Below are 27,486 nucleotides of genomic sequence, written 5' to 3' on the forward strand. Positions count from 1 at the left end.
AAGATTTACTAACATTCTAGATGCATTTGCAGACAAAATTATAACTAAGCTCTCTGACTGAAACTTCACTGTATTCGCTCAATATGTGCAATAAGTAGGTACGCTACACGCGCTTTGCTTCAGAACCGAGATCCTCTAAAAAGGGAAATTAAAAATTGATGGATGAACCAGTTTTGTTGTACATTTTCCGAAATTTATGTTTAAAATTATGTATTTCCAAAATCTACCGTTTTTGCAAAGAATCTACGTATTTACAAGCATGATATCTCTTTCTAAACGATTGCCACGTTGCTCTATCCAGCATAGGATTTTGGAAAACCATAAGAAATAGAGACGATTATATGAATTTCGGTTTTGTATTACCTACTTTATTAAGCACAGAATCACCTTCAACTTTCTCCGTTATAAGACAAAAATGAACAGAATGAAACTGATCGTAAAACAACAATTTATCTGCCTATGGGGCCTATTCTGCCGGGAAAAATTTGAAGATAGATTTTTCTGATAATTTATACGAGGTGGAATTATTTAGAAAGACTTGTAAACCGTGGTGGAAACAGTCGCCTTTATTCTATGTATTTCAATTCAATAGAGCTTTGGGTTTTTTATTGGTATAGGATCTCAGGCTCCGTCAAGTCGCAGATAAACAGGAACAATTAATCTTATCGTGGTAGGGTTTAGTTACCGGAAAAGCTGATCAAAAAAGTAAACACCTATTCAAAAGTTTGCAAGTCGACAAAGATCAAAACTCATTCATTTCGGGGGGATCCCCAATAAAATTTCTTACAAAAGAACTGTGGTTAATTAACACCAAATAGGGGGAAATAGTCGGGATCAATATCAATGATTATTCGCTCTCACTGAATTTTTAAAAAAATCGACAAAGAATTCGGCAGCTGCCTGACTAACTTTCCATATCATTGTCAATATAAGGAGGCCTTTCCGAGTTTCTTCTGATTCAACTACATTATCTAAATATTCCTTTTAACAGGTTCAGTTTGATTGTGCGGTTACAGCCACTGTGTATAATAAACAATATGCCTGTTCAATTTTAAAACAATCTTTAAAACATAACTTTTACAGGATAAGCTCAATATCCGCTAGATTTCTACCAATGATAGGCAGAAACTTTAGGTAAGGTCGTCCCCAATTTACTTAGTGTCACTTAAATTCACCACCAAGCTAATCTTTAGAAAAAAACGAGTAAATTTTCTCTCAACGGACTGATGATTTGTCTTCGAAATATAAACTCCAAATGAACTGGTTTACAGCTAATATGGGCTCACGAGAGCTTAGCTCAGGGAAGGGGATGAAAGGGTAGAAGCACAATCAACATCATTTAATTTTTTTAAATGACCTCAACAAAAATTTCTAAGAATTCAGAGCAGCTTCCTAAAAAGCTTTCTAGGAACGTTATTATGTACAGGGTGTAGAATCGGTTTACGGATCATAGGGATTTCAATTCTAATTTCTTTATATCGAAATATTTTCTCCCACAATTGATTTTGAGCAAAGTTGTAAATAGGTTTCTCGTAGGTTGAACAATTCTGCATCTGCTTATGTCCTCATTTATTATTTTGCAATTCGGGAAACCGGAAAAAAATTAATAAATTAGAATTTAGAACTTGCGTAAAAATCGAATTTTTATTTCAATAATTTCACGGCACCAGTGATTTTTACTAAAATCACTCGTGCCGTGGAAATTAATGAAACAAAAATTCGATTGATAATGATAATTATAATTTATAATTTCCCATTTCCCACAACAAAAAATTATAAATGGGCGCATGAATAGATGCAGAATTTTAAAATCTACAAATAATTTATTTACCACTTTGCTGTAAAATAATTAGGGGAGAAAATATTTTAATATAAAGAAATTACCATTGAAATCCTTATGGTGTGTAAACCGTTTCTACGTGGGGATGTGTACAGGGTGTCCCATCAATAATGGTCACAGGCCATATATATGGAACCGTTAATTGCACAGCTTCGGGAAAAAAATTTTAACAAAAGGGGCCAAGAGAAATTATTTTCAAGTTTTGAGCTTCGCCGCTAGAGGGCGTACGATTCTTGGTTAAGTAGAAAAATGACTTGTTTCCTTCAATATACCCAACAAACATGCTCTAGCTCATAAAATATGTGGGGTGGGGGAAGGGGAACATTTCTTTAAGGAATTGAATGTAACTTCGGATTAGGTTAACAAATTTTCACATAATACGTCTTGTTGGAAAGAGCTCTCTTCGTGGAATCAGATTTTACATGAATAGAGTCTTTTTAGTAAACGTGATGAGTGGTAGAAGGCGCGATGTGACATTCACATTAACTTGACAGGTTTTTTTGAAAATTTCAAATGGAACGATATAATTATTATGTATTATCAAATAAGATGAAAAAGTATTTGATTTGTTCCGTGTATTTGTATGGGTAATGTCGGGTTTTTCTTGTCCAAACTAGGTTTTTTCCTGGCGTCTCCCTTTTGTGTGCGTAGATTATTTGTTCTTATCTATTCTTAGGCACAAAACCTTAAGTTTTATTCAATTACCGATTGTAACTCACGTTCAACACATCAAAAAAGTGTCCTAAGTCTAACACAAAGTAGGTCCCTATTTGTGCGATTTAGTTGACTGCAGTTCGACATCCCGACATGAAAGTAAGATGGCTTTGCTTTTATTCTTTTCCCCCTGAGTTGTCAACTGTCAGTGTGGAATGAGTCAAAATTGCAGACCCCTAAGATTATTGCAATCCCACTTGACAAGCAATGTTAAAAAAACGTTTGGTACGTTAAACGAATGTTGCATTTTGAAACAACTCAATTAAACAAAACATCAAGGTTATACCAACGATACTTGAATGGCTTTTCTTTCTAATCCGTGGATACGACGTTTTTGTAATGTTAAAAATTGTAACCTTTTGGACTTGCGTCGCTGGAACGGGACATTATTACGTTAAAATAACATTCAGAAGGCTAACGTTATACCAATATTACTTTGACAACGTTTTTATGCAAAACCTTGTTGCGATGTCATTATAATGTTAAATAATGTGATATTATTAGCGTATGTTGACGGAACCATACATAACTACGTTAGTTCAACTTTTAAAAGCTTAACATTACAACAACGACATTTTGGTACTGTTAAGTTGCACAGTTACAGTAACGTTCTTGTAATATTAAAAATGTGCCTTTGGGCATTGCGCAACGAAAAAATAGCTGGTCGGTGACTCATCACTCGGTTTATCTTCATTTGCAGTTTAACATGCTTGTTGAATGTTGGTTTTCTGTGAATTGATTGATGTGATTCAAAATAAGTGGAGGATAGTTTGAATTAAGTGCTTAAAAATTGTGGAGTTTTTTGGGTTAGACATTGGCGATTGTGGTTTTTTTCATCAAGGATGAACGACAACGACTTCAACAAATAAGCTGAATAAGCTATCCATTTACGGCGATTTTTACGTGTTGATTTCTCTTTGTATTTTCCACCTTGTACGCTCATCTTTTTATTTTAAATCAAGTTCTACCAGGGTTCCTCCTAGGCGTTAGCAGTATGTAAAAGTAAGTAAAAGACGTAAATTATTTTATGGATGTATAACCTTACTTTTTTAGAATCTTCCACAATGTCTTTTTCACCAAAACATGACGCGTTCGTCTTAAAGGAACATTATCGAAGTGCAAGTCTACAGGATGGAACATGGACGTATTCCATTCAGTCCTGTCGACAGCAATTCTATCAAGAATTTCCTGATATCCAACGTTTTCCTACAAGGTATTTTCCATTTACAAATACTCCATGATGCCGAACAACAGTTTTACGATGATCGATTAATTAGCAGAGGACTGTGGTCACCACGTTCTCCAGAACTAAGCCCGTTAGATTTTTTTTCTGATTTTGAAATACAATATTTTTCGAAATCGTCTGCACATCACTGAGGAACTTCAAAATGCAATCGAAGAGGAACTAATGAACATTACACCAGTAGGTAATGTTAGAATGAGTTTTCGACGATATGAAAATATGTGTGTAACTGTGCATTCTTTATAATGGTGGGACATTTTTAACAATTTTGTGAAGTGATTGATGTGAATGAAATAATTTTTTATACATTAAATTTCTGGTAAAAAATTATTTGAATTATTTTGAATTTGAATTTTTTTACATTGTGCACTTTAGTATCAAAGTGCAAAAATGTTTATTAAAGTACACAATCTGTGACAATACTAAATTACGTTTATGTCATCCTTGTACATTGACGGGCGGTATTATAAAGCCAGACTTAACTTTGTTGTCAGCTAACGGTGTTGTTAAGACATTCCTTAACAACACTGTTAGCTTACAACATAGTAAATATGACTTTAATAATACCGACCGTCAATGTATAAGGATGATATAAACGTAATTTAGTATTGTTTAATAAACATCTTTGTACCACGTTTATACAACATAAGAGAGTTACATCGCATTGGCGTTTGTTTCAAACGTTCAATTAACGTTAAATGCTGATGTTATAAAGTGTTATATGATGTAACGTTTGCTAAACGTAGGTATTTAGACGTTACAGAGACACGTTCTTGAAGGCGGACATTAGCAGTCGCTGTGACGTTAATAGTAAGTTAATGGTACCTACTTATACGCTAACGTTACAAGTCATCATTAAACGTTTATTAAAGGCTAGTGTTGCACAATTTTGTCATGTGGGATATTAACCCAAGCGTTAATTTGACTACGCCTGGCTCATTTTGCTGACAGTGACAGTATCGTTCAATGTAATTGGTTAAAATTAGGGCCATGTCAGTCCCATATTATGTGAGGTGTCAAAAACAGATTGACATAAAATGCAGAGGGGCTTACTTTTTCAGTAATTGCTTCATGCATGACATGACCTTACCTGTAAATAATAATAACAATTAGCACGAGATATTATTAACATTAACAATAATATTATTAAACCATAACTGCTATACCTCCAAAGTTAAACACACTCACAAACTCGTGCAGAAGTTCGAAGATAAAATTCGTAATAAAAAAAATTCTAAAAATCACAAAATGTAAACATTTCCCAAAACAAAAAAATCGGAAAGTCTTTGATACTTCAGATCATGTTAGGAACGATTAGTGGGGTCTCTCTTCGTTTTGAGAAATCTATGGCCATTTCATAGCCTGCTCTACTTCTGCGATCTTCTGTTTTTTCATCAGTTAGTCAATTCCATTCTATGAAATTTAAAAACATTCAAGAAAATTCAGAACAATCGCAGATAATATTGCATTGAAAAAATGCAGCTAGAATTCGGTTTTTGTCTAGCTGAGATTCAATTCCATCTTGTCATTAAAATTCATGTTAATAAAAGTCTTGTTTTAGAAGTTCTTGAAGTGGTTTTAGAGGTAAGACTGTAGTCCTTGCATGAGGTAAATTCGCTCCAGATTGTTTTGGGACGACTCTTCCCAAGGGCCTGGGGAACCTATCTGAGGTTGTTTTGGGGGAGTGTATTGCGCATGGGGGTATGTAAATTGAATTGGAAATTGCCATTCTTAGAGAAAATATGCCAGAGGTAATTCGACGGATTGACCTGGACTACACTAATTGCGTAAAATCGAAATCACTAAACTAAAAACTAAAGAGGGGTTGAAGCGAACATCAGTGACGGAAACTGGATTTCATAGACGAATTACGATTACTTCCGATTCAATCGAAAGTTACGTTTGACCCTTTCAAATTGTTTTATTGAATCATGTTATTGCTTTGTCTTCGTATGTCGTAACTTACTACAAATCAACAAAAAATCGACTAGCACTTCTTTCTTAAGACACTAACAGTTTTTTCAAAAGATTAAATAAATTGCCATCGTAAAAATTCTGTACATTTTCAGACGTAGAAATTAATTTCATATCCACTACTCAGTTCTTAAAACCATTTCTGTAATGGCGATGATATTTCATTTGACCAGTATTAATTATTGATAGAAAGATGTTTTCATTTTATAATGATGAAGTCTCTGAAGAAAAATACAACAAAAATATGGTAAATTTATTCATGATTGGGGAAAAAAATCATACAAAATAACCACCCTTAACTGTATTGTTGAAACGAATAGAACTGGAATAAATGAAATTTAATTTGCAAGGTGTACTACATATCATGGACAAAAGTGGACTAAAATTTGTCTGGGCATCTGAAGATGGTACTCGTGAACATGGAAACATTGAATAATGTTCCATCACCAAACTCCCCCTAATACTCAAAACGCAACCCTAACAAAATTCTTTACATCCAGATTTCACCCAAAACCGTGGAGAACCTTTGTATGGTGAATTGTTGATGGGTTTAAAAATAAGAAACGTGTTTGTATAGATAATGCCAATCCATTGGTACAAAAAAATTCGAACCATCATCAGCTCTAATGGAAAATCCGGTATAACCATTAATTAGATAAATAGTGATTAATATCGTGAGTATTGTTCGAAAGTTAAGTTCCGTTTTGGTAGCATACAGTTATTAATTAAACCCTAATCTTGCGAAAAATCCAATTTTCACATTACAACAGCTAAAGAGTATACCTACCTGTATAATACCTACAAGTAGGTAGAACTTAGAGCAACGCTAGATATTTCAATAACACCTGAGTGATTAATAGCAAAATATAAATGCCACACTCCACATTACTATTAATAAATGAAATATTGCAATAAATGATGACAAATTCATAGAAATAAACTACGTATTGCATTATTAGTACCTAGGTATGCGAGTTGTTATACAAAATGAGTATATTTGTGATTAATGTTGAAGTTATTACTAACTACACTCCCTAATTTTTGATCCATTTTACGGGTATTCAAGAGCATTAATTAATTTTTAATTCCAAGCATATATTAATTATGAATAATAAATATGACCAATCAAGTTTGATTAAATTCCGTTTTAAATGCAATTATTTACGTTCGCTCCACGGGGGCAATAATGTGCTCTATTTAATAATATTTTACGGATTGTCAATAATAATATTTTACGGATTGTCAATAATAAAACGCTGCAATTGAAGGTATTACTTGAAAATTGCACGTCCCAACGTGGAAATGCAGTGATGCGAGCTTCCTTTTTGTTATTTTGGATAATTAAATTACATCTAATAGGGTGGTACTTTCTCGTGATGGGTAATTAAACGAAATCGATGTATAGAGTGGAGAATGAAATGTGCTTCGCTTGATTTGTTTGTATGCTCTTTTCTTCGGTTTATTGATGGAGGCAACTCATTAGTTTAGTTTTTCAACGGACAGGTTTTGTTCAATCAATGGGAGATAAAGTAAATCACGTCAATTTTAATTAGAAACGTCTGTCGTACTACTCTCTGAAGAGTTGAAAGGTATCTACCTAATTGCGTGGATTTTTGTTTCAATACGTTTTCATTGGATTGGGCGCCTTTCTTTAACACAGATGCTATGCTTCTTAGTTTAGTCAATTATAATGACTTTATTACAGCCGACAACAAATTATCTAACAAATTAACTTCTGGCTTTGCATGGAGGATTGTCGTGGCATGCTGTTTATGTATCTACATATGACTAAAAATTGCCCATACCTTCAGGAAATATGAATGTGTTTTATTTTTGGCTATCGCTTATATGAGATCATATAGACAGGGTGTGTCCCTAACTTGTAATAAATTCAGTACTTATAGTCCAGTAAAACTATATACATCAGACCATGCGTCAAATCCGGTAGTACTGATTTTTTGTGGGATTGCTTATGTTGTTAACCCAATGTATAATTCAAGTTTTCGACCTCGAGCGGCGAACGCAACATAGTCAAATATACTAAAAACCGAGGAATTTTCGTTTTCTTTTCAGATTTTGACCCTGAAGGACCAGTTTGTCGAAAATAACTAATGAATACGCTTTGAAAGTAGACTAAATTGTTTACAATTTGAGGCTACAACCGTTTCTATAGACGTAATAGTTTACGAGATAATGCTTTTCAAAGTTTATCTTCGAGGAAATGATGAAGCCGACCAAAAAGCCAAATTAGCTACGACCCTAAATGAAATAGCAAACAGCTGCACCATGGACGATGTAAAAAACTCCATCAAACCAAAATAATGGATAAATGGAACAATGACTGGCAGGCAGTAGAACCAAACAAATTGCGAATCATAAAAACCGATACAAAAAGATGGATTCCAACGAACAACCAACCTCGACACGTAAGAACAAAACTGAATCGACTAAGGATAGGACACACCAAGACGACACACGATCACCTACTCCAAAAACAAAACCCCCCTAACTGCGACTTGTGCAATCTACCATTAACTGTACAACATATAATAATAGACTGTGGCAAATACAACAACCAGAGAAGAACCCACAATATCCCGAACAACATCACAGAGGCACTCGGAAATCAAAAGGAACAGGAATTGAATACCATTAATTTTTTTCTACTAAAATTAATAAGAAAAAGTGTTTTCCCGAGAAATTTTGGTGCAGTCGATTTTTGGTAAAAAAAGAAGGTTATACACTGCCTTTTTTTGAGCCCCGAAAAAAAAATTGTCTCAGATCGACCCGGAAATTTTCCCGAGAAATTTTGGTGCAGTCGATTTTTGGTAAAAAAAGAAGGTTATACACTGCCTTTTTTTGAGCCCCGAAAAAAAATTGTCTTAGATCGATCCGGAAAAACATTTCTTATAGAATGTGGCCCGTGGAATCCATAATTTCAAACAGTTCCAAGATTGGGCTACTAGTTCAAAAGTTACAGCCCTTTGAATTTTTTTTTGCAATTGGTTTCTAGTCCATAACTTTTGATTGAGAAGTCCGATCGAAAAAGTACGAATTGTCTTTGATTCTACGCACCAAAATTAATAAGAAAAAGCGTTTTCCCGAGAAATTTTGATGCAGTCGATTTTTGTTAAAAAAAGGAAGGTTATACACTGCCTTATTTTGAGCCCCGAAAAAAAAAATGTCTCAGATAGCCGGAAAAAAAATTTCTTATAGAATGTGGCGTGTAGAATCCATAATTTCAAACAGTTCCAAGATTGGGCTACTAGTTCAAAAGTTACAGCCCTTTGAATTTTCTTTCGAAATTGGTTTCTAGTCCATAAACTTTTGATTGAGAAGTCCGATCGAAAAAGTACGAATTGTTTTGGATTCTACGCACCAAAATTAATAAGAAAAAGTGTTTTCCCGAGAAATTTTGATGCAGTCGATTTTTGGTAAAAAAAGAAGGTTATACACTGCCTTTTTTTGAGCCCCGAAGAAAAATTGTCTCTGATCGATCCGGAAAAAAAAGTTCTTATAGAATGTGGCCTGTAGAATCAATAATTTCAAACAGTTCCAAGATTGGGTACTAGTTCAAAAGTTACAGCCCTTTGAATTTTTTTTCGAAATTGGTTTCTAGTCTATAACTTTTGATTGAGAGGTCTAATCGAAAAAGTACGATTTGTTTTGGATTCCACGCACCAAAATTAATAAGAAAAAGTGTTTTCCCGAGAAATTTTGGTGCAGTCGATTTTTGGTAAAAAAAGGAAGGTTATATACACTGCCTTCTTTTGAGACCCGAAGAAAAAATTGTCTCAGACCGATCCGGAAAAAAAATTTTCTTATAGAATGTGGCCTGTAGAATCCATAATTTCAAACAGTTCCAAGATTGGGCTACTAGTTCAAAAGTTACAGCCCTTTGAATTTTCTTTTCAAATTGATATCTAGTCTATAAATTTTGATTGAAAAATCTAATCGAAAAAGTACAAATTGTTTTGGATTCTACGCACCAAAATTAATAAGAAAAAGTGTTTTCCCGAGAAATTTTGGTGTAGTCGATTTTTGGTAAAAAAGGAAGGTTAATACACTGCCTTTTTTTTGAGGCCCGCAAAAAAAAATTGTCTCAGATCGACCCGGAAAAAAAATTTACTTATAGAATGTGGCCTGTAGAATCCATAATTTCAAACAGTTCCAAGATTGGGCTACTAGTTCAAAAGTTACAGCCCTTTGAATTTTATTTCGAAATTGGTTTCTAGTCTATAACTTTTGATTGAGAAGTCTGATCGAAAAAGTACGAATTGTTTTGGATTCTACGCACCAAAATTAATAAGAGAAAGTGTTTTCCCAAGAAATTTTGGTGCAGTCGATTTTTGGTAAAAAAAAAGGAGGTTATACACTGCCTTTTTTTGAGCCCCGAAAAAAAAAATTGTCTCAGATCGACCCGGAAGAAAAATTTTCTTGTAGAATGTAGCCTGTAGAATCCATAATTTCAAACAGTTCCAAGATTGGGCTACTAGTTCAAAAGTTACAGCCCTTTGAATTTTCTTTCGTAGTTGGTTTCTAGTCCATAACTTTTGATTGAGAAGTCCGATCGAAAACGTACGAATTGTCTTGGATTCTACGCACCAAAATTAATAAGAAAAAGTGTTTTCCCGAGAAATTTTGGTGCAGTCGATTTTTGGTAAAAAAGGGAGGTTATACACTGCTTTTTTTTGAGCCCCGAAAAAAAAATTGTCTCAGATCGACCCGGAAAAAAAATTTTCTTATAGAATGTGGCCTGTAGAATCCACAGTTTCAAACAGTTCCAAGATTGGGCTACTAGTTCAAAAGTTACAGCCCTTTGAATTTACTGAAATTACTTATCTAAAAGACATCATAAACATTAAGGACGTTTTAATTAAAAACCAGCAAGATCTAATCACATCGTTAAAATCCCAACTCGAATTACTAGGTCTAACCGGGCAACCGTCCGTCCAGGGAAGCACAGGATAAGCAAGAGACATATCCCAAAAAAAAAACGATGTAAGGAGCCCGCTAAGGACACTCTCACATCAAGCAAAGCGTCGTACAGTAGCGTAACCAACAAAACGAACATCAACATTCACGGAAGTGCACCCAACACAAGCACAAGTCTCTGTGACAGAAATTTAACAAATAGCCACGACAAACAACAACTGACACCCCAACTAGCGGCAAGGCCCAAAACAAAGCAAGCGGTCAAGAAGTTACTTCAAACCAGTCCAAACCCACCGATGGCTTCACAGTAGTATCTCACAGAAAACCTAAAAACAAGAAAGCATCTGATACAGTTTTAGGCACCCGCGCTGATTGTGATATATCCGCGGTGGTAAGTAGGAGAAGCATCTTTATCTCGCGCCTTCATCCTGACACTCCTGTTTATCAACTTTCTAATTACATAGCAAACCAAAACATCACCGCGCTGTCGGTTGAAAAAATACAGACTCAATCAGATAGCATATCCGCTTTTAAAGTGGTCATCCCTATTACCGAAACCACCAATATTTTTAAGCCCGAGGTGTGGCCGAAATACACTATTATTCGCCCATACCGCCAACCACGAAATTTTACAGAAGCACTTCCGAATGCACCCCGGCCGTAGTATCGGATGACAGTAACTACACTACGAAGTTATCTATAGACATTCTCCACATTAATATCCGGTCACTATTTAATAAAGTAAATCACATTGAATTGATGTGCAATAATCACAATTTCAACGTATTCTGCTTTAGCAGGCTACACAGGTTACACAAATATGGCTAATTTCTACCGAACTAAGCGAAGTGGAGGGGGCAGCTCCATTTTCGTTCGAGACGATCTTGCCATCCACTGTAAACTATTGAAATGCGTAAGTAGTATTGCTACTGAAGATGTTCTTGAATGCTGTGGAGTATCAATTCACAATAAAATATGTATCATCGCGATATACCGCCCCTGCAGCTCAACTCTCGAAAACCTGAGGTTATTTTTCCGTAAACTCAACGAGCTCTTAAATATCTTACATAGAAGGTTTCAACACATCTATATCTGTGGCGATCTTAACATCAACCAACTAGGTGTGGATAAAAGCTGGATCGATATTCTTCTTGCTCACTCACTAATTAGAGAAACTACACGTGTGCAGCAACTAACACAAGCAGCCCATTTATCTGTCTCTGCAATTGACTACATTTTAACAAATTCATACGATTCAATCCTGCAAAAAGACAATTTTGAAGTTGGCTTCTCCGACCATTACGCTCAATCAATTAAAGTCAACATAGCGTTACACAAAGCACTAGATCTCAAGATCCCGGTGACAAACACAATAAAAACAGTAAGGAAGCTCCAGTCACAACGGAATCTAAATGAATTTATACGGTTATATAGTAATAACATCATACATTCCTATGAACACCTCCACTGCCCTAACGACTGATTCAACACCTCCTTTGACACCTTCCTGTGGTGTTTTGAATGTGCCTATCCAAAGAACTATGCAGTTAAACCAAGCCAAGCATTACCGTTCCTTAATTCGCAATTTTTCGGGACAGCTCAAGAAAGTCACAGTGATTTACGTCTGATTATGAACTGGAAAATGGAAGGCAGAAGGTCAACCTGGGAAGAGATATCTCGATTGTAATACCAAATTAGCATCTCATTGGCACGGAACTTCGTGGACTAGAATTTTATTTTTCCTCTAAATGAAAAATAATGATTTTACCAACCAAAGTAATTACCTACACGTAGAACACCAAGCAAAAATTCAAATTTTGGAAAATGTAAACTTTTGACATTTGCTATGATTCCTCTAAGGGTTATCTCACAATACTTCTCCGTCCAGCAACGCCGATGCAAACTATGCAGTTAAGAAGAATTTTGCGGTTATACTTGTCAATAATTTACAGGTTTACTCCAAAAACGTCTAAAAGCACTTCTTAGAAAGTTGGTTTATTCACATCCACAATATCGCTATAAACCTTAACTCAAGCAATGATCTTTGGTTTAGGTTAAATTTCCCTGTTTATATTTTCACTCAATGTCTCAATAACTGCAATACTGAATTGTCCATTTTCCACTCCTTAAGATCTATGCGCTTCCCTCGTATGCACTGATTATATCGAAGACCGCAAAGTTTCCTTGTAGGTGGTGGTTTTGCTAAATTAAGCAAGCGATAAATAAAGGGCCAAACCACAGAAATCATTTACGGTGTGAAGTGGAATTGAGAACCAAAGACCTTGTACTTCCAATGGATTATGTAGAAAGATAAAGTCAAGATTGAATTAGTTACTTACGTTGCTAACATAATCATTCTTGAAAGTTTTCCGTTTATCTTTCGCATTTGCGGGAAAAATGTAATACCCTTATGTGTTCCTTTGATTAAAAGAGCACAGTACTTGGCGATAGAGCCGAGAGATTTCCAAACTTTAAGAGAATTTCAAAGTTGTTAATGGTGTTATAACAGTATCATCAAACTGCATCCGCCTTCATTTTTGTGGTTGAGAAGTACCTACCAGTGTTTTTAAATTCATACAAATAATTAATATATTGTGATTCAAATTGACTTCTGCTGTCGTGGATAGAAAATATGCGTGTTATTAGTGGATTTCCATTCCAAAAACAACTCAAACAAAAAATTTAAATTAAACGTTTAATTCGCAAATTTCAAAACAAGTATTAACGATGTAGTTTTTTGCATATTTGTATTGCGAGGCTAACTTTATGCTTAACTTCAAAAGCAAACACATTCACCTTTCGCGAGCAGACCCCAACTTTCACGCGTTGCGTTTTATTTTATAAAATTTAGGGATTTAATTAAAATTTTCGTAAAAGGGGATCATGCAACAGATTAAAAAAACATCGTTTCTTCCTATTGGCGAATTTTAAGAGAAACAGAAGAATTAAACTCGTTCAGCCAAGAAGGGTAGGTTGTGTTCCTGTTTTAACATTCTATACAAAAGCGGAAAGGTAAGGCGATAAATTTTCCGAAATAAACTGCCGTTGCAACAACAGCACACATGCTGCAATGTGTCTAAACTACTACAACCCCTAAATTAATCGATAATTCAACGGAGGTTCTCGAGGAGATCTGTTTACATTCCGTTTACCTGTGCACATTTCGTGAAATTAGAAAGCTCGAGGCACTTACCTTTCACTGCGTTAAGTTTGTTTCCGACCATTTGTTTCGCCACGAACGCCGCCATTTTGTCGGTTTATCTGTAAAGAAAAAAAAAACTGTTTAATATTACGAAGTGCAGTCGCAAGACACGGGAATAATAAACTGAAGGCAAAAACCGGTACATGCACATATATAACAATTTGGCGTCATATTGTTCAGAAAACAGCGAGCGTCGGACGTTCTGGCGCCATGTGACGTTAGCCTAGTTTCTATAAGTCTGAAACTCGCGAGCTGAAAGCTTTTCCTATGGATCATTTGAAAGAGCCTGTAGGTACAATGAGGGTTGAAACAACGTTCCGACGTTAGGTATACGTTATATTTACAAAGAAAAATTTCTTCGTTTCTTGCACGCTCCCTCTGACGCTTTTTTCGTTCGTGGTTCGTTCGGCTCGATTATATCAAATCAATTTAACGTAATTCTTTGTAACTGCTTCGTAAATCTTTAAACGCGTGATCGACATAGCACCCCATTAAAACTTCGGATTAAAACCAAGAATGTACTGAGCAGACACCCAACTACTGTAATTTGGGATTGAATTTCTTTTAGTTTATTTGTCTGATATTATTGTACATTCACCTATTTTTTGGCGATTGTTATAGCCAGCACAATTTTCGGTATGTTTTTACTTGCTTTACAAGTTTTCGAGTTGTTCCAGCCATTGGAGTGGAACCGTTCTGTATGGCCAAATAATAATTGTACTTTTGAGTACCTAAAACTTTTAGTTGCCTAAAAAACTTCGCAAATTGTCAAGTCACCAAAGTCGTTCACCAAAAAAAAATCGGGTTCGCAAAAGGTAGGAGTCGTTATTCCTGCCTTATGGACAATAGCAATAGGATTCAGGACTGCCAGTGGCGAAAAGTGCGACATTTAGATGATATTTTGCGTAGATGAATTTCCCACGAGGGGATTTTTAATATCTAAATGACGATTTTTGACAAAAATTTGAAATAAATGTGTTTGGGACCGTACTATGCAGTAAACAATTAAAGAGACTTTCATAAAATGAGGGAGTTGTCCATATAATGTTGTAGTGAACCTAAACAAGGTTGGGTGGATGTTATTCATGCTGAAATAATACCGAAGATAATAACAGATCACCCGGTATATGAGAATTAATTAATTTAATTATTAAAATCTAGAGGGTTTCATAACGAATAAGCACATAATTGGTTTATTTCATAGAAATTTGGCATTTTAGTGTTTTTTTTTCCATTTTAGAATTGTTTTAATTGCATAAGTTTTGTTTAAATTTTATCATTAGTGTAAATTTGTTTTTTTATTGTAAGAACATCTGGTCGTGTGCGATAAGGACGTTGTTATCGCGTAAGTTAAATTATTTCAAAACGCACGTGTGTTTGACGCTGAAAAAAGGAGTAGATGCACATTTTTTTAGTTTAATTATAATAAATAATAATAGGTTTTTAATTTATATTGTATTGGTGGATGATTTTTGTCCATGTCTGTGAAAAAAAATGACGTGTGAAAATAGGTACAAATCACCAATAAAGCATACATACATGCATACATATGGAAGAAGTGTTTCTTATTGGCGTGACATTTGAAATTGACGAAAGTAGAAGTATGATAGTTTAGTGGAAGTTGTAAGGTAATTAAGAAATTTTTAATTTTTATTGATAGCGGTCTCTGGCGAGTTTTTGTAAGGGTTGTAAACCAGATTATTGTTTCGATTATGTGCAATAATAAAAGAAATGTTGACCTTCAAGCTTGATTTCGAGACTATCAATTGCTCGGAACTTGGTGACTAGGTTCAAGACGGGTAGTGTTTTACGTGGTCACAATATTTTTGGCGACTGTGACAGGACAATTTTTGCTGATGTTTCGCGAACTAACTGTGGGAGAAGTTAGAATGCTATTGGGTTTATAGGAGGGCAGTATATCGATTTTTTTATTGATACCCTGAAAAAGAAACGCGGAATTTTAGGAGCAAGTTTTACCAAATTTGGGAGATGTTGCAACAGAAGGGGGAAGCATTGAAGAGTTGTCCAATCTTCTCCTGCAGGATATTGCAGTTACAGAAGAGAATCTGCTGATTGAAATTGACACCATGAGTATCGTAAGCGGTTCACTAAGTTGTGGATGATGTGTCAAGGCGTTCGACAGAATCCAGAAGTAAAGATGCTGTTAGTCAAGAAAAAAATGAGCAGTGTTCGGTTGTGGGTCGCAGTTAGGCAAGTCGGCGAATATTTAAACAACTCAAATGGAAGCAATTTAGTGGGGACATTCACAACTGACTAGAAAGTTACCTTGCTGTTTGGGGAATCGGTTCTCTTTAAGAAATTAGATTAAATTTTATCGGAAGTAATCAGAAAATAAAAGATTCGATCTGTCGAATCGAGTGCACGGAGCAAAGTAGTATCGTATTTAATAACTAGGTCCAAAGAACATTATGTTAGAAATCATGTGAATAGGAGAGGTTTTTATAGTCAGCTAATCCATACAGTAAAGTGCTTACGTTCTCTATGCATTCCAAATGTTTCCTAAAAGTCCTACCCCCTAGGGGGTAACACTTAGGGATTTAAAAAAAAATGTTTGGCAGAGGGCAACAAAACAACTATTTTTTCCAAAGGACTGAAGAACCAGAAACTTTCGTTTTTCTCTGACACATAGGACAATACAATTTCTACACCCTAATCGGGAGTGCAAAATTCTGATCACAACGAAATTTGGTATGTTTGAAAGATGAAACTATAACGAGACTAAGCTTAGTTTCAAAAAATATCAAGGGTAACTTAGATTCTAAAGAATTCCAATGCACATAATAAGAAAGAAAACACTTCTATTAACTACTAGAAACGCAATTTACCCAAGAAACAGAAAAAACACGCAGTAAGTATGGCGGTGCCTTTTGGGCCAGTAAATGACCAAAAACTATGAACTTGGTTAAATTTTTTCGGAAGAAAACCGGTTAAGTAAAATGGAAACGACGTTTGTGTTATTCGCTTGTACACAATTACACTTCCATCTTGACCTAAGTCATTAAAATTTACGGAAGAAACACACGTGATATTAGTCGTATAATAAAGCATACAAATATATAAAAGGAGAAAAGATCAATAAAGAAGTGGAGAAAGTCAAGAATTAATTGAAGAGAGATCGGCGGAAAAGAACAATAAGATAGATCGTCGTCTTCATACAATTCATGAAAATAGAATTACAAACAGGGATTTATAAAGTTCAGGCACGACAAAAAATCAGTAGACTTTGAAAAGGCAGAGAAGTAGCATTTTTAGCTCCTCATTAATTCTCCTGTATTTATTTTGTTTATCTTCCATTGAGGTCTTTTGTCAAAAGAAGTAAAAGTAAGGATTATGAATGAGTGACAACTTAATTACAAAAGAAAGTGCCTTCGAAAAGCAAAAAGAATTGAAAAAGAAAGTTGGATTACCTCAAGTAGAATTTGTTTACTTATGATATTACGGGAACGTCTTGAACCCATTGATATTTCAAGCATGGTCAATAAATTGACTTGTTCAGCTTTAGTTTAGGGAGGCGAGCATTAATTGTTAACATTATTGCGATAACGATGGGAAGACGTCATAATTTAACATCACCAAGTAAACCAAAGACTAAATTTACATAAACGCCTCACAAATTGGGATAACAATTAAGATTACAAGGGGTCGAGAGAAGCGAAAAGCAATCAATTTTACTTACGCAATTTGGTTAGTTAGGCTAAGGGCTTATAATACTTCTTTTTTTCCTCGAAACTTCGCCTGAAGCCCTAATCCCCTCATTCGAAATACGAGAATTGTTTGATAGGATATTCCATTTCGTTTTTAAATTACGGACCCAAAGGAATTCATAATTAGTATAATTCTCGATTCGATCCGGCATTCGCATTGAATGCACCCCAATTACAAGGTAATTGGCGAAGTCAATGAATGATTTATTAGTTGTGGGGAATATAACCCCTCATTGAAGACCGTAACCCAACCTTGCACGTGAAAGAGTTTAGCGTAATCTGTAACCATTTCGTTTAATGTATACATTAACCTCTCTCATTATGCTCTGTGCTATATTTTTTATTTGAATTAGGTTTTCTCTCAGCAGACATTTGGGCTTGCCGAGATGTAGATAAAAATTTTCCTTCATTGTACAGAACACCATTACTAAAATGTGCATGAAAAAGAATTAGGGCTAAAAATGTAACAAAGGCGGGAAAAGGTTTTGATTTTATCATTTAAGGCTTAATGACCAATTAAACTAATAAACATCTGTGTTTATCCTAAGTTAAATTATCGTTCAAATGAAAGAATGAAATAGTACACACACAAAAAACTATAGCGATTTATCTTGTGCGAATCTTGTCCGAAAAATTGAAGCACAACTTACTCGAAGTGTCAACAGTAAATGCAAAAAGCCCGTAAACAACTTCCCCTTGATAACTTCGACTCTCTTTTGTGTTAATAAGAGTTTGTAATATGACTAAAACTATTTCCCAAACCAATTTAATAAACAAAGCTCAAAGTATTCTTGCATATTAAATTCCAAAGTAAAATTTACCTCCAAAATGCTATACGCGAATATTTTAATGCATTGAAATTTGTATTCATCCGATCGCTTTTCATATTATAAACAAAAAGTTTCCCAGAATACTTCATTAATTTGTTAAAAAATTGAAACGGGAGTCGGGATGGTATTATTTAACACAAAGAGCATGAAATAATATCCGTACGAAATATTAGCCCTAACAAAGGCAAACGAAACAAAAATAGGTAACTTTGGCCAACAATAATAACGCGGATTGAGATACAAACAATTTTAGTAAAGGTAATTATTTAATCATTTAGGAGGTAGCTGTTATTCCATTAATAATGATTTTAAGTTAGTCCGCGTAGAATAAATGTGTGTTAAAGCTTTAAAAGCTCCGTCAATATTAGTTATAAAATTGTATATCGGTCGTTTGCCTCCTTGTATAATTCTGTATTTGGTCAAATAAAAATAAGACATTTACATATTGACATTGAATTTTTCAAATAAAGTGGGCTTTTATATTACATGGGGTTGGAATCAAAAATTGCAACTAAACAGAAATAAACATAATTATTAATTGCTGTCGCATAGCTCACATATATCTACAAACATTTCATCTCTTTGATCTCTAGTTTGCTTATTGTAGCTTTCTCTTTTTTCCTCCCTCAAATTTGACTACTAAATTCCCAATCGCTAAATAACCATACCAAATATATTGAAATCAATAAAAACTTCCAATTGGTTTCCAAATGCACTCTCCTTTATAGGATTTTCTATTATTGGGGACAGAAACTGTCCGCTAAACGTCAAAGTCCGAAGACTAATTGCTACTCAATAGCTAATTAAACTCGCCCAATAATGGCAGAACACAGCCATTAATTAATTTCCATTGGTTAAGGTTTTTAGTTGTACCAATCCCGACTAGTTCTTCCTTAAGACAGTAATTAGCCGCCGCCGCGATAAGAAAACTTCTTATCTAAGACCGGAGATAAACATGAGACAAACTTTTACAAATAGTACGCAAATAATTCCTAACTGAATAAATCCAGCCTTTTAACACGTAATTTAAATTTACAATTACCACACAAAATAAACAATACAATTATTTAAACAAAATCAAACATCAAATAATTCCGATACAGAATATGACTTCGAATTAACTTATATGATTGAATCTTGTCACCAATCTCAAATTATAATCAAAGTTTAACGTTAAAACATAATTGAAATGCACATGCAGCGTTATTGCAGGTGTCGAAATAAAATCTTCCACATGGCGTATAATATACAACAGTATATTAGAGAAGAAAACAAAAATGGAGAAGATACGTTATTATCGGGACGCAGCGCAGTAAGGTTCGAGGAAAAGAGTGAAAGAGATAGCGAATTGGTAAAAGGATACTTGACAACCAGGCTGTATGCAAAAACGCTGTGGGACGTAAGAACAAGAGTAAAATAAGTAGTATGAAAGAAATGGATACGGACGAGGTGAGGTGTAAACGAGGAAAGGAATGGGGGAAACGGAAAATGAGCTGGCAGTGAAGAACCTGAATGCACAAAAGAGAATGAAGATAGAAAGCGCACTAGGAAGTACAGGCTATAAAGCTCTAATAAGGGAGTGGTTACCAAAGTACTTATGGGAGGGAAGGTGAAAAGGACAGGGAGGGGCAGGGGTGATGTTCTGAAAGAGGGGGGAAGAGGTGAGAAGTGGCGTACTTCTCCATGGTCAAGAGAACAGAGGTTTTTTAAATGAAAATTGATTACTTTTCATTCATATTATTAAAGAGTACACTTTTTTGGATATATCACCAAAAAAGGTGAGCACTTTAAGAATATGAAATAAAAAAATGTGGAACTCTTTACATGAGGACATTTTTTCAATTAACAGTCGGTCAATGGTGTTCGTCACCTTCGCTCGAAGAGGCAAAATAGTCATAATATGGAGCGCCCCTTTGACAACGATCAATCCTTCGTTTTTTCTGTTTATTTTTGCACCTTGAAAATTGATTACTTAAAAACGGTTGTAGTTATGGCAACCCATTTTTACAATAGTGCGTCACTCTTTCTTTTCGCCTAAAGGGCTGAACCGATTGGAACCAAAGTTTGTAGACATATTCTTACACATAAAAGGGCTAAATCGCGCATGCGAAGCTGTGCGAGTGGTACCTGTGCTAGCCACAGCAAATTTTTGCAAGTGCATAAAAAGTTTCCAACTTTTGTTTATCGTTGGATTCGTTAAAAATGCTACTAATACAGTACATGTCCTTTTTCTACGGGCCATATAAAAAAATAAAGGTGATGATGATTTCGCCGAAACGTTGTATTGAAAATCTCTGAACGCTATCTTGTAGAGCTCAAATAGTGGCAATGAGAAAGTGTTTAATATTTTTTTTGTATCTGTTCAAATGACACCAGAAAAAATACAAACGAAACAGACAAATTTCGGTTTATCTTCGGAAGTAATCCGAATTGTCTACAGAAGAAGAATAACTTTTTAATTACGCAAATTTTCCCTAGTTTGACCATCGGCCTGTCATCTATGTATGCCCTATGGTTTCCGAGATCCCCATGTTAGGTATCCTTATCTTGGCCACTAGTGTTATATTGACGCGAATTCCAAATTGATAAATCAACTGGACGTCGTCAGTTGCAAAAAAAAGTGGCTACTTCAACAGTAAAAACTTCAATCATTTTGGTCAACTTCAGTTATTGTGTTCTAATTGGAAACAAAGACATAGAAAACCTTTTACTCTCGGTAGGGTCAATACAATGTTAAAGCACCCCTAATTTTTAATTGCTTTACAAAAATACACCGTGCGATAAGATCGTTATCTAAATTAAACAAAGCGATGTGTCGTTCCAATGAAATATTTAATTGCATAAGGACATACAAACGAATCAATACTTCCATAAACACGGAATGTTATGAGACATTAAAAGCGGAAAGCTAAATGTTTGACATAATTCCGTTTCATTTTACCGGGCTTTCCATAACGACGATTATTTTTCGCCGGGGGAAATTAATCAACCACCACCTTACACATTCCAATCCTCAAGCTCGAGAACGAGGCGAGCTTTCGCGATCCGCGCACTACAAAAATTCCATCTAACCGCCAGAATCAGAACGTGATTAAGATTAAACAATAAATTAGTGATAGTTGTATGGAATTATTTTACCATTACACGCATAGGGCGATCAGGGGTCTCAAATTTGTTGTAATTAAAAGCGCTCTCGTCGCGAACGTGGAGTGGGAAACTTCTAAAAAGGAGTTATATTATAATTATAATTCTTTCAAACTATATTTCATTAAAGAAATGATTAAATTCATTGAACCCAAATTAAGGTTTTACCGTCAGATTACTAATCTCACTTGATACCCTGAAATTTATTATCGTTAAGTAGGTATTATTAGTAAGTATGTAATCGGATTAATTCAGAAGTTTTAGATACCGAAACGCAAGTAATACTAACGTCTTTTTTTTCTAAAGGTTCCGCTGTCTCATTATTTTGATACGTCGCGAGCTGGCATTTTATGAAATGATTGAGTTTTCCAGTAATTTGGATGGTTTAAAATGAATTTCATCCGATTTTGTGCTATTGAATTACACGATATGCTAGCCTAAGTCTTTAATTTGCAATTAATTAAGTAACAAAAGCCAAAGGGCATCAATTGACATCAATACTTTAGGTTGGCGCATTTATGCTTACTTTATGCACTTTTCCAATTCGATAGCTAAGTAGTAATTAATATATTACATTAAACTTTTCCTTTGTGGTCCAACTTAACGCTGCACCCTTCTTCTTGGGATCAACTTGAACGCCATGTCAACAGCTTCTCTTTTTTGAACACTTGAAAAATATACAGAATGTTTCTGCGGCGTACTAATTAAGCAACACCCTTCATTTAGGAAACACATGTTGTGTTTTGCGTCTATTTGTTCTCTGACTTCCCTTACTACAATAATTATTTGTTGGGGTGGCCGACTGTTAATAGCAATGCGCATTGCCCTTTAAGCATTGAATAACAAATTATTTTTCATTCAATACCTTAAGTGAGAAATTGGGTAGGCAGCCAATAATGTGTATTGCAACAAGCATTTAAAATACTGCCTCTGCAAACATTAGGTACGAGTATAAGTACATACGAAAAAGTTAAAAGAAAGTCAAAAGACAAAAGGAAGCACCCGAACTTTATAGAAAAAAAGAAGCCTTAGCCACTTGTTGGATGAGGTGAACCAGAAATTATTATGGCTGATCGGGTTAAAAGACTTTTAATTAACAACTCTTAAACCGGGACACTGACTTAGTTCTATTAAGTACAAGTACGGAAGCGCATGTGTAAGTTTCAAACGTAATCGGCGAAAACTTGGACGCGTCTGTTAAATCGACCGGCAAACAGCCTCGATTATTTCTTATTCTTCGTACTTAAAGGTCAGGCCACTTCCACTCATCCGTTCTATTTCGTTGTTCCTCGGAGATTCTCGAAACATCGCTTCGTTATCTTGCACATGGCGTCGTTAGTAAATAAAGCCAACTAATTTGTTCGATAACGTCTATTGATATTGGACAGTGTGCCCTGTTTCGTCCTGATCATAAACTTTGCAGAAGAAGTTTAGGAATCGTGCTGAGAGATGAAGTTATTATGAAGTTATTATCTTGTAAAGTGATTTATTGAGAAGTTAATAACGCGTTTTATTTGTTTTTGGAAAAAGTCTTAGTACGAGTGGGAATCAACCAAGCAGTTGTTGCATAGTGAAGCCTTTCTACAAGGTTTGTCAATTATTAAAAGTATAACTGTTCTACCATCCGAGAAGCCACCAAATTTTGTCATCAATAAGTGATGAAGATATTTGTTTTATATAATTGTCTGTCGAACGCCTGCGTGCGTGCTATACGTGCAAACACAAGCTCTGAATGCTTTTCGTTCTCCCAGAATTGTTGATTTAATTTCTTTTATGTTTTGCGGATACATTTTTGTCTTTGTCAATTAACTGTGTTTAATCGAACCCATTGTGCGACTTTTCATGTCAGATTTTTCTTTTTGTGCACAATAATTGTCAGAAGTTCATTAAATTTTGGTTAGTTAATTCTTTGGAATTGTTGGGAGTTGATCGAGGCCAGTATGTCTCCGAAATGTCCTTATGTAGATGACGAGGTTTGCATAAAATGATATGATGGATCAAGTTCTTGCGTCCTAGGTTTATAATATGCACAACGTTCTCCTTCTTATCACGACAGTTAGTGGTTAGGTGGTTAACGGACAGTTAAGATCGCTAATTCCACAAATTACTTTCGGACTTTTCAATTTATTGGAAACTTTGACCCTCTAATTTTGACACTCTGTAAACTTTCTATACCAAGTAATGACTAAGCTGTTCAATTCTTACAAAAATCAAAAAAATTCGAAAAAAAAAATTAAAAGCTAGAGATATTGTTACAGCGCACCGATTTATAAGGTAATTACTGTCTAATTGCAGCTTTTTTTAGGCTTTTTTGATTTAAATGTGTTATTAAAAATTCTTATTAACAGCTATTAATAGCAGAAGAAGACTAAAATTGTACGCCGATGTACGCTCTTTTATACCTTCTTTCTACGGTGGGGGATGCCCAAGTGACTGCTACCATAGAGTAAATAACGTCGTTACTCTATGCTGCTACCGAGTGGGACTATGTTTCTTTGGTGGGGATATGTCACTGTCAACTTTTTGGTGACATTAGAACATCGGAAAACCTACTAGGGGCAGTATGGCGAGCAAGGTAGTCGTGCTTTAATAGGATCACTAAAACGATTTGTAGTGTGTTTGTTAAATAAATTCTAAAACGATTATATATCAGGGTTTTATTTGTGATGGTCCATCAACTATTAATGGATCGTTGGGAAATTCACCCTGTAAAATACCCTGGCACTTAATGTTGACCCCGGAATATTCGTGTATTCCCGAAATTCGCCCCAAGAATTATATATTCGGCACCGAACCTACAATCAAGACAATGATGTATCCGAGGGTAAGTTCCCTTTGCGTTTACAAGGGTCAGTTTACGGCACACCTTAATGAAAAACCCTCTATGACTGACAATCCATTGGAAATTTAATGTTTGATAAACTGCATGGGTAAATAATATTTATGAAGGTGAAGAAAATGTCCGACAATTTATCCAGAATGCATTGGATAAGGCTAAATCTTCTTAATTATGTTGACAATGATTTAGCTTTTGGTAATTTCGTCATTGTAAATAACATAAAACCCTATTCCGCACAATTTATTTCATAAGAAACGAGAAGGAAATGAAGAAATAAATATTTACGTCCCTTTAAATTTTAATAAACGGTCACGCTTCCTTTCGCAATTAATTACAGTTTAACTACACAGTAAAAGGAAAGCTTGTAGCGTAACAAGATAGACAATAGGCTAATTGCAAGAGTTAGAAACTGGACCTTGCCATTTACAAAACGTTAAGCAAAGGTTTGGAATTTCAATTGGTGATGAATTAAATGGGAAATTTTACGTAATTGTCGTAACTGGCGAACGAATAGTAAAGTACATTTAGGGAACACACGAATAGTTTCGGAGTTTAGAGACTAGTTGAAAGCATGAGCGATTACACTTAGAATCTATAAATGTAGCCCCTGCTTGAATAAACAGCAGACTCGCTTGAATTTAAAACTTAATAACAAGGACCGTTTTCGCTTTTTTTCTCGACTGTTCGTTGTTCTTAAATTAAAGCTGAGCAAACTGCAAAAATAATGAATCCTTTCATTACGTACAAGAATCAAGATGTAATATATTAGAAAAACTGCTCGCTCCTTGTATACTGTGCAAAGACGCGACCCAATATAAATTCGTTTCTTTTATTTCGCTAGATTATCGATTGTAGCTACATTGTTCTGTTTTCAGTTACTTATAACAAAGAATTGTGGGGTACTCGCGGCGAGAAGGTTAGAGAGTCAATTAATCAGTAGAAAAGTAGATTAATGGGGGTGGACAACAAGGATTCGTTGTTCAATATTAACTTACTCGAAGCAATTGATTTGGTACATATTGGTACATTCTATCTAAAGAATGAGAGAACGTTTACCTCTTTCAAGTCAATCAAAGTGGTTCGTGTGCACTTCACAAACTGTACTGCCTTTTGACCCATAGATATGTAAAGAACACGCTCAGGGTGAATAATTATAACATTTCTAAGGCACGTCCAGCATACGTCACGACGCTTCCAAAATTACAAATGGCCTTAGTTTTATTTTTCAACATCAATGGTTTGAATAAATTGAATTTTATGGGGAAGATTTTGCGTTCTTAAACGTGGATTACAAATAATTAATTAAAAAATGATAATGCTGGGTACGAAACAGAAACAGAAAAATTTCACTTGAGAACCCTTATCTGGGTCGTAATTTGGGCTCACAATCACAAAGCCAACCATTTAGGGGTGAACAAATTTATTCGACATAAAGCAATCAAATAAGGTGAAATAAAAACAGGCACTCAGGATCCTCAAACCTTTAAATTTTACAACCCTGAGCTAGCTGGCCGTTTATGCAGCTCCAGTTTAATCCACCGTTATAGACAATAACTTAATTTTTAACACGTAAAGCAAAATTTACAATAAAATAAACAAAGTGATTAATTAAACAAAATTAACAACATTTAATAATTCCAATACAAAATAAAATTCACTTGGAACTCAAATAATATGATCAGATTTGCGTTTAATCTGAAAATAAATGACCACAAAATAATTAAAATTAAACATACATGGTGACTCGACATTACTGTAGGTGCTGAAACCCAACAAAACACAGAATAGATTGAAAGAATACTATTTACATATTTTCAAAATTGGAACGGTTGTTTGAATAACGTCTAGGGAGATTAAGTTCGGAGTTCAAGTTAGGTACGATTTCCTATGTAACAAAAATTCCAAAGGTGACTCGACAGCAACTCATTTTTGATCGCATTGTAGACAGATATCGGAAAACTCTTAATATGTCTTTTATGATAAAAAATAAAACGTTTCATAGAATTTATGAGGATTCAAAGAAACCCTAGCATTCATTTCACGAAATTTCCAACGATTTGAAAAGATTTTAGAAAATCGCATGTGATTTGCATAGATCTCCGAGGACTGTAACGATTTTTCTTAAGTACGTATTAGTTATTTTTGTTTGCGGTCACTGTAATTCATTGTTTGATATTATGTGGCGTCTGCTAGATGCGTTTAAAGGGGTAGTACTTGTGGGTAATTTTTAGGGCTCAAGTACCAGGTTGCGGGAATCCTTCATGGAACTTACACCCATGTTAATTACGAAATAATTACAGTAACTTATGATGACACCTGATAGCAGCCCGGTCATTGTGAAGCTTACACAAAAGCAAGATCGACCTTCACTTAACCTGTAATCTCGACGAGTGAGCATATTTCATGGGAGCCCCTAGAATAACCACTCAAATTATAATATTAACTACTTGAATAGTTCTTCTTCAAGGAACATGATAGCGATTACTTTCGTAGAAATTTAGATCATTTTTTACTTACAATTCATCATTTGGTCACCTCTCCAAGAATATATTTGAATTGAATTGTGAAAATCGGCACTATAGCTTACTCGCTTCATTATTGAGATAAGAGATTTTTTGGGGTTTGAGTTCAATTTTTTAACGTAAAAGTTTTGATGTATGGGGATTTATTTTGCTAGATGGAAAGTTTATTTTGATTTATCAGTATTTCCTCAATAAATTTCATTGTTACTTCTCTTGTATCTTGTCAGTTTTATATAAGGAGAGTTAAACTTTCCCAGAAGCTGGGTGGCGTTTAATTCTATGGAAGTGCAAGGGGTTTACGAAGATTTATGGCCAACCAAGATGAGGAATCTCAAACCTCTTTTCTTCTCCCATCCTAAGCTAACTGGCTGTTTTGAGTTATTGAAGATCCAGCCTAACCCACTGCTATAGTATAAAGAGGATTTTGACACTTTTTATCAATAATCGACGGAGAACCCAATTGTTCTGTTAAAGTTTCATCTCGAGAATCATATACAGTTACAATCACCGCGATTGGA

General features: G+C 34.9%; 1 protein-coding gene across 14 annotated transcripts in view; it reads right to left on the minus strand.

Moving 5' to 3' along the window:
• The window catches only part of LOC116176810 (complexin), a 501,249-nt gene that overhangs the window by 232,715 nt on the left and 241,048 nt on the right, over positions 1-27,486 (minus strand). For all 14 annotated transcript variants that reach the window (XM_031495588.1, XM_031495591.1, XM_031495581.1 and 11 more), the window contains one exon: positions 13,900-13,967. In XM_031495588.1, the coding sequence (XP_031351448.1) occupies positions 13,900-13,954 (55 nt within the window). In that variant the 5' untranslated portion in view covers positions 13,955-13,967. The remainder of the gene's footprint in view (positions 1-13,899; positions 13,968-27,486) is intronic.

This window comes from Photinus pyralis, unplaced genomic scaffold (genome assembly GCF_008802855.1).
Source record: "Photinus pyralis isolate 1611_PpyrPB1 unplaced genomic scaffold, Ppyr1.3 Ppyr1.4_LG7, whole genome shotgun sequence".
In the NCBI taxonomy this organism is placed as follows: Eukaryota; Metazoa; Arthropoda; class Insecta; order Coleoptera; family Lampyridae; genus Photinus; species Photinus pyralis.